Source organism: Pteronotus mesoamericanus, unplaced genomic scaffold (assembly GCF_021234165.1).
Source record: "Pteronotus mesoamericanus isolate MK-2021 breed Mesoamerican mustached bat unplaced genomic scaffold, CSHL_Meso_final contig_27, whole genome shotgun sequence".
Taxonomy (NCBI): domain Eukaryota; kingdom Metazoa; phylum Chordata; class Mammalia; order Chiroptera; family Mormoopidae; genus Pteronotus; species Pteronotus mesoamericanus.
This window is the reverse complement of record NW_026555115.1, coordinates 21,606,781-21,622,761: the sequence shown is the minus strand read 5'-3', so window position 1 is coordinate 21,622,761 and position 15,981 is coordinate 21,606,781. Positions and strand designations below refer to the sequence as shown.

The 15,981-nt window shown below is 42.8% G+C and overlaps 2 protein-coding genes across 2 annotated transcripts; both read right to left on the bottom strand.

The window, feature by feature from the left end:
• Nucleotides 1-3,230: 3,230 nt before the first annotated feature.
• TM4SF19 (transmembrane 4 L six family member 19) lies at nucleotides 3,231-9,637 on the bottom strand. The gene is made up of 4 exons (XM_054574958.1): nucleotides 9,455-9,637; nucleotides 8,975-9,052; nucleotides 7,023-7,192; nucleotides 3,231-3,414 (listed from the first exon to the last, which is right to left on the bottom strand). Exons 1-4 carry the CDS (start codon nucleotides 9,635-9,637, stop codon nucleotides 3,231-3,233), a joined length of 615 nt encoding a protein of 204 aa, XP_054430933.1.
• Nucleotides 9,638-13,048: 3,411 nt separating this feature from the next.
• On the bottom strand, nucleotides 13,049-14,176 carry LOC129071696 (60S ribosomal protein L21-like). The gene is made up of 2 exons (XM_054574957.1): nucleotides 14,172-14,176; nucleotides 13,049-13,498 (listed from the first exon to the last, which is right to left on the bottom strand). Exons 1-2 carry the CDS (start codon nucleotides 14,174-14,176, stop codon nucleotides 13,069-13,071), a joined length of 435 nt encoding a protein of 144 aa, XP_054430932.1. The 3' UTR covers nucleotides 13,049-13,068.
• Nucleotides 14,177-15,981: the final 1,805 nt, after the last annotated feature.

Here is a 15,981-nt window from a genome sequence, read left to right as displayed (position 1 = left end):
CAACTAAAAACATGGAAGAGCTGGTACATAATTCAATAAACATTTTTATGCTATCTGTACTAGGCACTGGAGATACAAAAATGAATAAAGCCCAGGCCTTGCCCTAAAGGTGAACAGATTCAGCTGGGAACAGTGGGCTTAGCTAATTATTTTTCAGTGGGGGGCCACTTGCTATAATAGAAAGCTGAAGGACAACCTATTCCAAAGATGAGCCTACTCTTCTCTGAGCAGGATTACAAACAAAGCAACATACTCTTCGTTCCAGGATGACAACAGGCTTTGTTGACATTTGAAAAGGCAAGTACAAGGTAAGGAACAGACATCTTTTATTCTTAATAAAATGTGTATTTAACACTGTCCCGATAAACAGATTAGCGTCAGCCTCTGTGCCCAAAGCTTGGTTGGAAGTCAAGCCAAGAGCCAGATGTAGATTTTGTTTGGGGAGAAAAAACCAAGGGGAAAACCCATTCTGAGTGTGAGATGGTCCTGGGATGTAGGTAGAAGGAAGGGGATGCAGGTGCCCTCCAGAATTTCACAGAGGGCAGCCATGCGTAGAGGGCTATGGGGCTCATGGTAGAATGAGTGCAGAACTCCCTCTCCTCTGATATCATCTTCTTTCCCTGTTGCCGCTCCAAGGTCCTTCTTCCTACCCACTACAGCCCTTCACATTCACAATAAATTGAATTGTGAAGAGAGAAGGTAAGTGAGCTGGTCTAGCTCATCTTTAGGGTCAAGGACATTGAACCCCTCACCAGATGGAATTAGAGAAGGGGCTGTCAGCTTTACTCCCAGACTTCTGTTTTCAACCTTGTGCACTCAGATCTACAAGTGTCAGCAGCCAAGTTTAGGGAGATCCACCCTAAATGTGCAGAATCTGAAGGCAAGAACAACTGGCCTATCTGGGGCAAGGGTTGCAGACATTGTCTTCTGAAGTCCTGTTAGGGTCTCCAGTAACATCAGTCGGGTTCCTAACAGGATGGAAGAGGCTCAGGCAAGAGACAGCTTTTCACTGTGAATTGTCTTAGTGCCCAAAGACTGATGTTTCTCACCTCAATGTCCTGCTCACAAAAGAGTAGAGCTGAATCAGGACAGGGATTGTGAACCTGGCATGTGTGTGTGTGTGCATGAATATTTGTATGTGTGCCTAACATGTCCAAACCTAGACATAAATTATCTTTAAATTCTCCATGAATTAGGTGGGGGACTCAGTACCTTTCCCCTGCACGAGAAGCTCCTATGAATCAGGTACATCGACCTGAAACTAAATCAGGTACATAACCCTGAAACTAAATCAACCAACAGTGAAATGTGAGACAGACACAGGCAATGCTGCTTGAACGGTATATGTGGACATATGATGGGGTGTCTGGACCTCAGGGTACCCTGCATACTCAAGAAGCTATGCCTCTTTCTGTCCCTGACAGTTCTATCTGTCCACCTTCCCCACCCTGGGCAGGTCTGTTGAGCTATTATCTCCAGATAGAAAGGGTAAGATGGCATTTGGAGTGACCTGACTTTTATAAGCTCTGCTAGCTTGGCTGTCTGAAGATAGAACCATGCACCTAAGTCTTGCTGAGGAGCCCTGAGAACAGAGGAATCGCTGTATCCTGGAAGTCTCTGATGCTTCAGCAGCTCCTCTCTGACCTGAGACAGTGCTGGGCTGGAGCTGGAGTCCAAGAGACTGTGGAGGGGATAGAGCAGCATCTGGGCCTCCCCGTTCCCTTCCAGGCTTTGTTGACTGTGGCCTCCGAGGCTGGGGTCCTCTGACTCATTTCCTGGACCTGCCGACTACCTCTTCCCTTGACTGTCCCCCATCTTCCTGGGTCTTCCCAGGATGCTTCTGCCTGCTTCATTCTATTCCTGTCCATCAAACCTTCCCACCAGGATATCCTTCATCCCAGTCCTGGCTCTATTCACCATCCAGCACCACCCCCTGACCAAAGGTCCTAATGTGGGAGAAATGGAAGTCCTTTGCTTCCCCTGTTCCACATTAGAAGCAGCAGTGGCACACCAGTCCTCCACAGAGGCCATCCTATGTCTCCCCTCCAGGCTTCTGAATGTGCTATTTCTTCTGCTGAGAAACCCCTCCTCTCTTTGCTTGGCTATTTCAGGAATCAGCTCAGAGACAACTGAAGCCTTCCTTGACCTCTCACAGATCCTCTCCTTGAAAGTTCACTGTTCCTCTGAGCATTCATTGCACCCTGTGTTGACTTGTAACATGGCCCTTACTGCATAACCTTTAAATTAATGGTATGTGTGTTTGTTTCCCTAGCCTGACCATGAGCTCTTCAAGGACAGGGAAAGGTCCAAGGTCAAGGGCAGTGTCTTAGTCATCGTTGGATCATCAGCACACAGAACAGTGAATACCAGGCACACAGTGGATACTCAGTGTATATCACTTAATGAACTGCACTGAACACTAATAAAAAGAACACTCGTGGGTTAATCAGCTCAGGGTTCTGTAACAAAAATACCACAGACTGGGTGGCTTAAACCACAAAAATTTATTTTCTGGAGGCTGAAGGTTCAAGAGCAAGGTGCCAACAAGGTTAGTGTCTACTGAGGCCTTTCTCCTTGGCGTGCAGATGGCAACTGCTATCTCCTCTTGTGTGCTTTTCCTCTGTGCTTGTAGAGAGAGAGATCTGTTATTTCATCCTCTTCTTATAGGGATGTCAGCCCTACTGGACTAGGGTCTTTCCCTCATGACCTTATTTGATCTTAATTATCTCCTCAAAGGTCCTATCTCCAAATAAAATCACATTGGCGGTTAGGGCTTCCACCTGTGATTTGGGGGGGCCCACAGTTTAGTCCATGACAACTGGTGAACTTGAATTTGGAAGATAGGAGCTCAGGTACTGACTTTACCTGAACCTAGTTGAGTGCTTTTGGCAGCAAGTCCACCATCCTCTAGGAGCTCTAACTTTACCTGGACATGTGGCAAATTTTACGGGATTCTTTAAAGGCTGAAATGAGATCATGACTGGAGGACATTTTATGGACTGTGAGTTCTCACACAATAAAAATGACAATTATTCCTCCTACTAATGTATCATCTTGCAGTTTACAATGTGATTTAAAATGCATTACAACATACATGTAAGGAATTGTTATTATTACTACAGGAATACCTAAAAGGGAAGTTTGTTTATGATTCATACCCATAAATCCTAGTAGCAGAAAGGATTCAAAGCAGCTTCTGATAAAAACTCCCATCCATGAAAGAGCATTAGCTATGACTTCTCACAGAGGCTGCAGAAAAGGCCCAGGAAGGTGTTGAAGAAATGAATGACCACCAGGAGAATCTGGAGGAGGCTGATGCACAAAAGGGCGGAGAAGAAGGAGACGTGCCAAATGACAGCTTTAAAAGGCTCCAGGCAGACAGAGTTCCAGAGTGAATAGTCATATAAATAATTCCTGTCCCAAAAATTAAAGAGACAAGGGTTGAGGAATAAGTAAGAAAAGCCAAATAAGTAACCTCAATAGACAGTTCGGGCCTCCACCACCCGAGTTCAAGTTACAGTCCTAGACTCATAAGGGTGACTACTGTTGCATTTTTAAAATTATATTTTATTGACTATGCCAATACAGTTGTCCCAGTTCCCCGCCGCCTTGCCTTCCTCTGCCCAGCACCATTCCCAGGCAATCCCCACACCATTGTCCTTGCCCATGGATCATGTGTATAAGTTCTTTGGCCACTAAATTTCCTATACTGGGCTATACAGCCCCATGGCTATTCTGTAACTATCTATTTGTACTTCTTAACTCCCTCACCTCTTCACTTATTCCTTCACACTGCCCACCAATCTGGCAACCATCAGAATGCTCTCCATATCCATGATTCTGTCTCTGTTCTTCTCGTTTGCTTAGCTTGTTCTCTAGATTCAACTGGGTGCACAGTGGATAGATTTCTATTTTTTACCATTTTATTGTTCATAGTTTTGATGTTTTTTGTAAATAAGTCCCTTTAACATTTCATATAGTAACGGTTTGGTGATGATGAACTCCTTTTGTTTATTCTTGTCTGGATAGCTCTTTATCTGCCTTTTGATTCTAAATGATATCTTTGCTGGGTAGAGCAATCTTGGCTGTAGGTCCCTGCTTTTCATGACTTTGAATATTTCTTGCCAGTGCCTTCTAGCCGGCAAAGTTTCTTTTGAGAAATCAGCTGACAGTCTTATGGGAACTCCCCTGTAGGTAACGGACTGTTTTTCTCTTGCTGTTTTTAACATTCTCTCTTTATCTTTACTCTTTGGCCTTTTAATTATGATGTGTCTTGGAGTGGGCCTCCTTACATCCATCTTGTTTGGGATCGTCTGTGCTTCCTGGACTTACATGTCTATTTCCTTCACCAAATTAGAGAAGTTTTCTTTCATTATTTTTTCAAATAGATTTCCAATTTCTTGCTCTTTCTCTTCTCCTTCTGGCACCCTTATGATGCAAATGTTGAAATACTTGAAATTGCCCCAGAGACTGATTACACTATCCTCAGTTTTTTGTTGGGTTGTTGTTCTTTTTTGGGGAGGGGGGTGTGGGGAGAATTCTTTTTTCTTCCTGTTCTTCTGATTGGTTGTTTTCTGCTTCCTTACATTCCAAATCATTGATTTGATACTTGGCTTCATCCACTCTATCATTGTTTCCCAATAAACTGTTCTTTATATCCTTTGTTTCTGATTGGATCTGTTCTTTGCTGTTGAGGTCCTCACTAAGTTCCTTGGGCATCCTTATAACCAGTGCTTTGAACTCTGCATCTGATAGATTGCTTATCCCCATTTTGTTTAGTTCTTTTTATGGAGTTTTGATCTGTTCTTTCATTTTGGCCATGTTTCTTTGTGTCTTCATTTTGGCAGGCTCCCTGTGTTTGTTTCTATGTATTGGGTAGAGCTGCTATGACTCCCTATCTTGGTTGCATGGCCTAATATAGTAGGTGTGTCCTGTAGGGTCCAGTGGCACAGCCTTGCCCTATAACCCAAGCTGGGTACTCAAGGTGCACCCTCCATGTGAGCTGAGTACACCCTCCTCTTGTAGTTGAGCCTTGGTTGCTGTTGGCAGGTCAATGGAAGGGATTTACCCAGGCCAGTCAGCTGCAAGGACTGGCTGTGACCACAGACCACTAACTTCCACCCTCCATGGAAGATCAGCTGTGCAGGGGCAGGGTGGTGGTGCTCCAGCATGGTCTGTAGCTTTCCACTGGGTGCACAGGCTCTGAGGTTTCCTGGGTGGTACAGGCCAAGGTCAGTCCCCATCTGTGTTCAGCCCAGGGCCACCTTGTATGAACTATAAAGCAATCTGAGATGGCTGCTACTTATGCTGAGTTTGGAGACTCCCAGGCAAAGCCAAGCTGTGAATCTAAGATGGCTGCTACTAGTGCCAGGTCTGGGGCCACTTAGCTAGAGGTATGGGTGCTAGGGACTAACCGAGGCCAGCTGTTGTTTGTTTGATAGTACTTAGGAAGATGTGAAGGATGAGCCAAGACCAGCCATTCATATGGAAAAACCACTGTTAACAGTTCAGGTAGGCTGGTAAGTTGGGTGGGACAGAGGCTCAGGGGATCTCTGGGGTGGGGCAAACCTTGTTAGCCAGGTTGATGGAGTCTCAGATATGTCTCTTGCCTGCTGGCTCTGTGGCTCTGTGGCTCTGTGCAGAGAGGGTTCAGAAAAGAAACAATGGCCTCTGCCCACCCTTCTGTCTGGGAGAAAGCTATCCCCCAGCTCCTACCTTGATGCCAGACACTTCAGTTCCTCCATGTATGTCATTGGTGCCTTTCAAGCTGCTACCCCAGGGCTGGAGCTCAGAGGAAGTGAGTCTGAGTAAGCCTGTGTGTGTGTTCTTTAAAGGGAACTGCTTGGGACTCCAGAAGTTTCTTCCACCTACTCAGTCCTCTCTGGTTTTTGCAGCCATAAGTTATGGGGGCTTATCTTCCCAGCACTGGAACCTTGGGCTAGGGGATCTTGTATGGGGCTGGGGCTCCTCACTTCTGAGATATCCCTCCAGAATTTTTATCCATCACATGTGGATGTGGGACCAGTCCAAGCCCATTCTGTGTCTCCACCCCTCCTACCAGTCTAGATGGATGTGGCTTCTTTAATTTTGTAGTTGTCAGACTTCCATTCAACTCGATTTCTGACAGTTCTGAGTGATGGTTGTTCTATATTTTAGTTGTTATTTTGATATGGTTGTTCGAGGAGGTGAGCTGTATTTACCTATGCTGCCATCTTGACCAGAGGTCTCTGTATGATTCTATGACCCCCCTTTCAATTGTCATACATCTCGGATCTTCTGATTGAAGATTCTATATTCATATGGAATGCCATATCCGTAGGCTGCAAGTCCTAGGGTTGCCATGGAATCCAAGAAGCAGGCCTCAAGCCTCCCAAGACCACCACTGGCAAGCCCAGCATCTTCTTCCATTTCTTCTAACTCCTCTATATCCAATCCAAGCTTGTAAATGGCCTCATCACAGGCATTTTGCAGGTCAAAATTGATCATGGTGTTCTGTAATGTTTGGCCCATGTAAAATTCCAAAGAAAAGGTAATAAACCCTCTTGAGGCACTTCTTCTAGTAGTACTATTCCACGCGGATCCAGCTCCCCACTGGGTGGGGGTGCACGATGTGTGCCAGCGTGAAAAAGTAGTCACAGGTAGTGGCCCCTTTATGGGCCTTGACCAGCGCAAAGTGCAGGTGCCAGCTGAAACCCTTCTTCAGCTCAGCCACGTTTTCCACACCCGCGACACCAGGGATGCTGAACTGCCACCACTTCTCCTGGTCAGTCGGGAGCTTGGCCGTGGTGGTGGTGGGAGGTGGGTGGCACAACTAGCAGGATGTGCGGCCAGAGGAGCCCAGTGGCAGGACATGGGTGGAGGAACATCTATTTTTGCATTTTTGAGCATCAGAGGAGTGAGATACTAGAATGCATCACCAAAAGGAGTTTGTTGTCTCTCTCTTCCCCCCCTTCTCTACCTCTCTCCCTCCCTACGCTCTCTCTCAGAAGGCTGCAAACCCATTCAAATCTCCACCCATTTACCTGTTATGTTGATCTTTGAATGGGTAACCGTATTTCCAAGCTTGTGTCTGATTAAAGGATGAGACATCAAACATGCAAAATGGACCATCTTTCAGAGCCATTCCGGAAGTGATAAAGCAAATCAAGGCTCCAAGCAAAGCCAGGCCACTTGACAACAGAGCAGTGAGCATCTGCAGAGGGAGAGGAGAAACAGTGAGCCTGAGGTGGGGTCATGACTAGGTGACTTGTGGGGCCACCTGGAAACTTCTCTGGTGCTCAGGTTTTCTCCGATAATATCAAACGGGGCTACCCCTACCCGTGACACCTCCTGTAAAGCTTAACAAGGTAGGGTGGCTAATGAGGGGTCACTGGGTGGGGCTAGGAAGGGATGAAAGAGAAAGAACTGAGAAGCGGGGAACGCTGGCACTTGAACCTGGATCTCCCTGAATCAGCAGGCTCTTCAGAGCTTCTCAGCAGGTTCACGTCAAAAACTTTTAACCTCAGACTGCAGTCATTTAGCCCCTAAATTAAAGGATCAGATTATCACATGCCCACTTCTGACTATTAAGGAAAAGCTATATTTTCAAAAGTCCCAAGCTTCCATCCCTGATTCCTGTCTTTTTCAAATCAAGCATTAAAGTAAGGAAGGGAGGAAGAAGGGAAGGAGGAGAGGAAAGAAGGAGGGAGACAGAGACAGAGAAGAAGAGAAAGAGAGACAGAAAAATTAGTCAACTCTGAAATAACACCAGTTCTGTCCCTGTACTTTTCTAGTCCGTGCACCATTCTTCCCTCCCAAAAGATAACAATGATGTTTATTTTCCTTGGCAGGATTCTAGCTCGCCTCCAAATTGGGTTCTTTCCCAGAATACTGGACTTTTTTTCTCCCTTCTAAAGAACACATATTTTTAAAGTTTAAATAAAACATATAAATAGAAGTGTACAGAATTATAGTCATTCCCTCATGATATCAAGCTGGTTTGGAGCTTGGGAGGGCCCAGAGAAAGGTGTGTAGTAAGTTTTGACTCCAAGTTAAAAGATTCAAGATGAATTAGTCTGATGTAAGCCTAGGACAGTGTTTCTCAAAATGTGGTCCCTGTCCCAGCGGCAGCACATCACCTGGAAACCTGGTAACAACACAACTTTTTGCACTCTACCCCAGACCTATTGAATCAGAAACTCTAGCGGCGGGGCCCAGCAATCTGTGTTTTAACAAACCCTGCAGGGGTTCTGATCCACGCTCAAGTCTGAGAACCGCCTGCCCAGCAGAAAAACAGACATGGATGAGAACAGATAGTGAATGAAATGTGAGGGTATTTATATTTAATTATTTAACGTATAATTCTGAATTAGTGGAGTTCCCAATATATGGGCAGCAGATGTCAAAGCAGGCTGTGGAGTTACTGTAAGGTGGCCACAGATTCATGTGTCTGAGACTGAATAAGCAATTTAGCGTGTAAGAATGCTGAGAGTTTTCACATATATATAGGTGATGCTGTAATTAATAAAGTGCAGATTTGTTCTGGGCCTCAGTTTCATTATCTGTAAACTAGACAGGTTAGATTAGTATCTAGTCATCCGATGATCTCTGGAGAACCTTCCAGCTCTCAGTAAAATTAAGCAAAATAGCCAGGACATTTTCTATAAAAAACACATGATTAACAATGTACATAACTCATGCCCATATTTTTCAATAAGCTAAAAAATAATAAAAACAGCTTTCACATTGGTATAGACATTTATGGTTCGTTAAATAACAGGATCATTGACTTGATCTTGTTAACACCCATTTTACAGATGAGGACCTGAGGCTCAGGAAAGCTATGCAACTTGCCCAAGAGCTTAGGGTGACTGGGGGAATGATCCTGACCTGACTTCAAACCCTAAGGTCAAAATTGCCTTTTTACCACTCTGCCTCTGAAGTAATAGAACACGGGGACATTCTAGCTATTAGAAGAGTGGAATCCGGTGCTTACACTCCGGCAGGGCCTGCTCTTGCTGAAGCAACCACATCTCCAGCCCATCAGGGAAATGAGGATAGCTGCAATGAGTACCTGGGAGAGGAGAGGAGAGTATTAAGAAGGGACTGGGTACGGTGCATTTCTAGCTGCCACCTGTGAGCTGTTGAAATAGAGTAGTTGGGTACCTCACATGGATTTGATTATCCTGTCTTTCCCAGGTTTGGCTTTGAATGTCAGGACCCCGTTTTGGATGACTAGCCTGATCTGACTCTGTTGATATCAATGTTCACACCCAGTACGCCTAGTCCAAAATTCAGCAACCTTTGACAGGTTTTCCTAGAGTCTTCCATTCCTTGGAGTTGCTGCAGACTCAAGACCAGCTCGTTAGGTCAAACTTTTTTGCAAGGAATCAAAACACTCCTCCCCCATCATCTCCCTGACCCACCCCTGGTGGGCACTTTGGGAGTTCACACCAAGGGAACCCAGGACACTTACCATGAGGCCTCCTCCCCAGAGCCCAGAGCCCAGCATGGCATGCTTGCCAATGAGGCCCCTCAACAGGTAGGTCACATCCCAGTTAGGAAAGAAGAGCACCGTGTTGGCCCCAGCAGCAAGTAGGGCTGTAGTCCCGAGGCTCAGCCCCAGGATGCGGGAGCAGGTCCTTGGGCAGGCCATCATGCAGGGAAGGGACAGTGTCCTGAAACGATGAAAGGAAGATCATGATAGCTCTGCTACTGGGAGCATGGAGTGGGAAAAGCGGACTACAGATACCGTCACCTCCCAGGGTCAGATCGAGAAGAGCCAAAGAATTTCCTTAAAGCTCTGCCTCTTATAAATATTCCCCAATGGATAGAATTTAATTGCTCCATTTTTTGCCAACTTCCACTCACACACATTCCTCATCTCATCATATTTTGCTTGTGCCTCTATTACAGCCAGTGATTATTTCTATTTAGTACAGAAAAATAAAATTTTAAAGGTGTCATCCTCTCTTTAAAAGATGTCATTTTAAGGATGCCACTGTCACCACTTTCATTCAACATTGTACAGGAGGTCCTTTCCATTACAATAAGAAAGTGAAAAGAATCAAAGCCATGCAGATAAGAAAGGAAGAAGAACTGTCATTATTCACAAGTACCATGATTATCTATGGAGAAAATCTAAGGAATCTATCAAAAAGTTACTAGGACTGATAGGTGAGTTTAGAAAGGTCACATAATAAAACATTAATATACAAAAATTCTATTGTATTTCTATATGCAAGCAGTGATAAATTGTCAAAATTTTAAAAATCCCATTTACAATAGCATAAAATTAGAAAATACTCATAGATAACTTTACCTTAATACGTGCAAGACTTGTATACTAAAAATTGTAGAACATTGCTAAGAAAAATTAAAGAGGACCTAAATAAGTGGGCATACATACCATTTTCATGAATCAAAAGAATAACTATCATTAACATGTCAATTCTCTCCAAACTGATGCATAGATTCGATACACTCTCAGTCAAAATCCTAGCAGGGTTTTATTTTATTTTATTTTTTATTTATTTATTTTTTTTTTAGAAATTGACAAGCTGAATCTAAATTTATATAAAAATGCAAAGGACCTAGCTTAGCCAAAACAATTTCAAAAAAGAAAAACAAAGTTGGAGGACTTCCACTATGTAATTTTAAGACATTATAAAGCTATAGTAATCACAACAGTGAAGTAATGTATATAAAGATATACAGACCACTGGAACAGACTAAGGAGTTAAAAAATATATCTACACACATATGATCGAATTATTTTTTAAAAGACGGTATTTCAGTGGGAAAATGATAGTCTCTTCAACAAACGGTGCTGAAACAATCCATATGCAAAACAAAAAATATATATACCTTGGCTATTACTGCCAACCATATTCAATAATTAAATTGAAATGGACCATAGATCTAAACTTAATAAAAATTTCTAGAAGAAAGCAAAAGAGAAAATTACTGGGGTTTTCAGTTTAGATAAAGATTTATTAGATAAAACACAAAAAGTACAATCTCTAAAAATGATAAATTTGACTTTTCAAAAAATGTTTCTCTTCCAAAGATAAAATTAAGGAAATGAAGAAACTAACCACATGCTAGAAGAAAATGCTCACCAAATATATTTTTTGAATATGAATACATACAAATCTGACAAAGGTCATACATCTAGAACACATAACAAACTCTTAAAACTCCATAATAAGAAGACAAGCAATGGTTTAAAAATGGAGAAAAGATTTGAACAGATACTTCATCTCACAAAAAATATATATGAATGGCAACTAAGAACATGAAAGGACACCCAACATCATTCACCTGGTTGACTCAACAAGTTGAACTATATCAAGTGTCGATGAGGGCGTAGAGCAACTGGAACTCGCAGAGAGAGCTGGTGAGAATGCAAATGGTACAACCACTTGGAAAATGAACTTGGCAGTTTCTTATAAAGTTAAACATTCACTTAGCAAATGATCAAGTAATTCCACTTCTACATATTTATCCAAAAGAAATGAAAACACCCATCCACAGAGAGATTAATACATGAATGTCCATAGCAGATTTATTCATAATAACTAAAAATTAGAAATATGAAAACCCCTTAGATGCCCACCAACAGATGAATGGATAAACAAATGTGATATGTATATGTGTGTGTGTAGACATATAGATCTCACATCTGTATACTATATTATTCAACCAAAAAAAGGAATGAGTTTCTGTGATATGCTACAACATGGATGAAACTTAAAAAATTATGCGAAATGAAACAAGCCAGGCACCAAAGGACAAAGATGTATGATTCCACATATGTATATAAAATATCCAGATAGACAAACCCATAGAAATAGAAAGTAGATTAGAGATTACCAGGGACTGGGGGGAATAATAAACTTTGTTACATATATTTTACCAGAATAAAAAAAAATCAATTAAAATGAGAAATACAAAAAAAAAAGAGAGAGAGAAATAACTCAAATGTTCATCAGTGTGAATTGATAAATTGTGGTATATCCATGCAATTGAGTACTAATGCTAGGCAATAAATAACAAAAAACTGATACATGCAACAGCATGGCTAAATCTCCAGAGTATTATGCTAAGTGAAAGGAGCCAGAAACAGACTGCTCACTATATGATTCTGTTTATATGAAATTCTAGAAAAAAGTAAAACTAGTGACAGAAAGCAGATCTGTGGTTGCCAGGGGCAGGGAATAAAAGAGGGAATTAATATAAGGGACATAAGGAAAATTTTTGAGGTGATTGAAATGTTCTAAATTTACATATGCAACTGTATGTATTGACAAAACTCATTAAACAACTCTGAAAATGGGTGAATTTTATTGTATTTTAATTATATATCAGTGAAATAGATTAAAAATTAAAATGTCATGTCTATACACATTTACTTATAGACATTATAATCTTTTATATTTTCACTGATATGTGAACGAACTTCTTGTTTTTTTAATATGAAATATCATAGGACTAATAATAATAGTAGGTTACACTCACATTAATGTGGATCTGAAAAAAGTCAGTACCATGACATCCTCAAGAAGTGGCCTGTTGCCACTTTACAGTTCAGTTACACGTCTGTCTCACCTTCAGGCTCTTGACACTCCCCTCTAACACATTGCTTTGGACATAATTTTTTTAAAAAATGTATGGATCGGTCTCTCTCTTTCTCTCTCTCTCTCTCTCTCTCTCTCTCACACACACACACACACATACACATAATATGTAATAAAATATTTCGATGTTTAAAGAATTAAACATAATGTGTATAATATATTTGTACTTGTATATAGTAGGGAATAATTGAACAACACCCATTTAAATGCAACCAGTTTACAAACAGGTCATTACCACTAATATTATGAAGCCCTAAGTGTGCCCTACCGTCTTCCTGGACTCCTTCCTAGAAATTACTATCGTAAATTATTATTTTATCATACCTTTTAAAAAGTTTTACAAGTTATGAACTCATTTTTTACAAAAAGATTAGCCTAGCACTTTCTATTTTTTAAAAAAATCAGTACACAGGTCTTTTACCTTTTTTCACGCTTCTCCTGCCATGAGCTCCTAGGGAGTGGGCTCCAGCGGCCCGGGCTCCTTTCCGCTGGTTCCCGCACAGTGCGCTTCTCTGGGGGGAGCAGGCTGGCGCTTCAGTGGAACCCAGGTATCTTTCTCTTGGGCTTTTTTCTTTTTCTGATTATTTTCCTTTACATGTTTCAGGAAGCAATCTTGGCTCTTAGAGTGCCCAGTGTGCCCAGTATGTACATTAATTCTCTTGGCAAGAATCTTGCCCTTAACTTGTTCCTTCATAATACTGCCCATCACATGCTGGGTGACATTGTAGACTCTTCCGGTTTTGCCACAGTAACATTTGTGGGGCATTCCTTTTTGAACAGTGGCCTTGATGTCTGCAGTATCACTTTTCTTGTAGATTTGCAAGGATGTGGCAAAAGGAACAATACCCTGTTTTCTAAAAGGCCAAGAGAACATACGAGCCCTGTCCGGAAGGTTTCCAGAGATATGCTATGAAAAATAGAGACATTTACTGAAGAAGATAGGATATACAAGAAGCATTGTACATAGGACAATGACACCTCGGTCCCCTTCAAAAGTAGGCACCTTGGGACCTCACACAGTTCTCGCAATCACCATCAATTGTCCCCTCATATTTTCCTGAATCTCATCGATGGTCTGAAATCTCTTCCCTTTCAAAGGTGATCTGAATTTTAGGAAAAGCCAGAAGTCGCAGGGCACCGAATCTGGACTATAGTGGGGCTGAGCCACCTGGGGGATCTGATGTTTTGCAAAAAAACTCTGCAGGAGATGTGATGCATGAGCAGGCGCGTTGTTGTGATGAAGCTGCCAATCACCAGTTGCCCATAGCTGAGGCCTTCTGAATCACCCAAATAGTTTGTGCGGAGGAATGCTTAAGCTTAATGCAAAATTTGATGCAGGTTCGTTGCTCCACTCAGTCATTTTGAATGCGATGGCCACACAGTACATATGCTCACTCAACAGCGGCATGTACCACCCCTACTGACTAGTATAATGAAGTTGTCATTGTTCACACACGTGCATTCCAGTCCACTCTCCTTGGCTGCCAGGTCACATCAATGTTGTGCAAAGCATCCTTGTTATATTAACAATGGCTGGACTTTTTCCCATCAGACCTCATATAGCGGGTGCCTCTCCTCTTTCCCTATATGTTAGTCATTTTGGTGAATAACTGGAAGACGGTTCTAGCTGGAAAGGAGACCAGCATCTTCTATTTGTCCAGATCGACATTTATGGTAGAGAGACTGATCCCAAACATAGCATTGAGTAGGACATTTGGTTGGGGGATGCTCCTGTCCTTCTCCCTCATTCCCCAGTGCTGTGTCCCGCTCACCACCCCCACACCCCGCCCCATGCCCAGTCCTTTGTGACTTTTGCTTCCTCTAATCTCCAGAGCCCAGGCTCACCTTCTGAGCTCTTCCCAACAGAGAACTTCCTGCCTCAATGATATTTACATTTTAGTGTGATGAGTTGCCTTCACCATGTGCCCTCTCCACAGGATGTTCACTCTCTATGCCTTGTTTCTTACAGTGAATTAAATAATTTGTCGCTGCTAAAAGAAAGTTCAGATTTCAGTGGAGAGTGTGGGGGTGTTTGGGGTAGGGTATGAAGGGACAGTGGCCCTTACCCCAGAGATACAAGGGGCCTGTGGGAAGGGTGAAGATCAGGGATCAGGAGGGACAGTGTGTCCTGTCTTCTGTCCTCTCCCCAAGCTGGCCCATCACAGGAGGCCTCTTTTCCTGCTTCAGCCCCCTAGAACCAGCTGCTTCCTCCTCAGGTCCTCAGGGGGAGGAGCCTGCTTTGCTGTCAGGAAGCAGGGCACCTATAGGATAACAGCCCCCGCCCCCGCCATTTTGGGATGCAAGTGTGTATCAGGACAGCCTCCCTCTCCAGACTGTCTTGTCACTGAATGCAGGGTTCTCAGTGTGTGTCTCTGTGTTGAAGTGAATTAACCAAGCGGTGGGTGTTAATGAGCAATAACTTTAACTCACACCCCATCCAGATGACTGAAATTTCATCAGGGGTCCAAGTGGGGATTGGTGTGTGGTTGGACTTTCAAGCATACTCTCTAGATCACAGGCTGGGAGAAGATTTTGTTCAAGAATGCCTTCAGATCATTCCACCTATAAGGCCTGTCTAGACACAGGCCACCGAAATAACCACCTCTGACAATCTCTTCTATGGAGAATTTTCCTATAAGGAAAGTTTTAGAAGGTGAACTAAAAAATATGGAGATGCAGAAGGAAAACTAAGAAGTTGAGGCTGGCCTTTGGAAGAATGGAATTCAGAGAATCCTGTCCGATCTAACACCAAAAGCACTTGCTTGTGCCACTCCATTTGGGAGGACCGGGGCTTAGTTTGAATTTTACTTCCTCTCCCTGACTTTGCTTCCCTAGAATAACAAGATTCTGAGAAACGCTTCCAAAAATGTGAGCCAGGAAATTAGCAAAGAGATTGGCTAATTTGCTATCTGAGAAGACAAGCAGGACCATAAGGTCAAACCTTAAAACCAGGCTTTAGGAGAAACTGTGCTCCAACCTAAGATCCCAGCTGGGTGAACAAATCATGGACAACAATATAAGTGATTAACTAAGTCATATGAAAGAAGGGACTGATAATTCTCTGTGTGTCTCTCTAACGCATTCATCACCTAGTCAGGCTTTTCTTTCATGCCTTCATGAACAGTTAAATATTTAAGTAACCACTTTCTGCCAAGCACTTCTCTTGAGGAACCTAAAGCCTTGCAGGAACAATGGCAAGGCAGTAGGCAAATGCCGAGCAGAGGCGTCCAACGTACAGTGTGTAGCGGAGGCACAGGGAGAAACAGCTAGTCCTGTTCTGCAGACATGGGGAAGAAACTCCTGGAGGAAATGCTGTCCAAGCTACAACTTGACTGACAACAAGGCATTAGACAGGTAAAGTTGG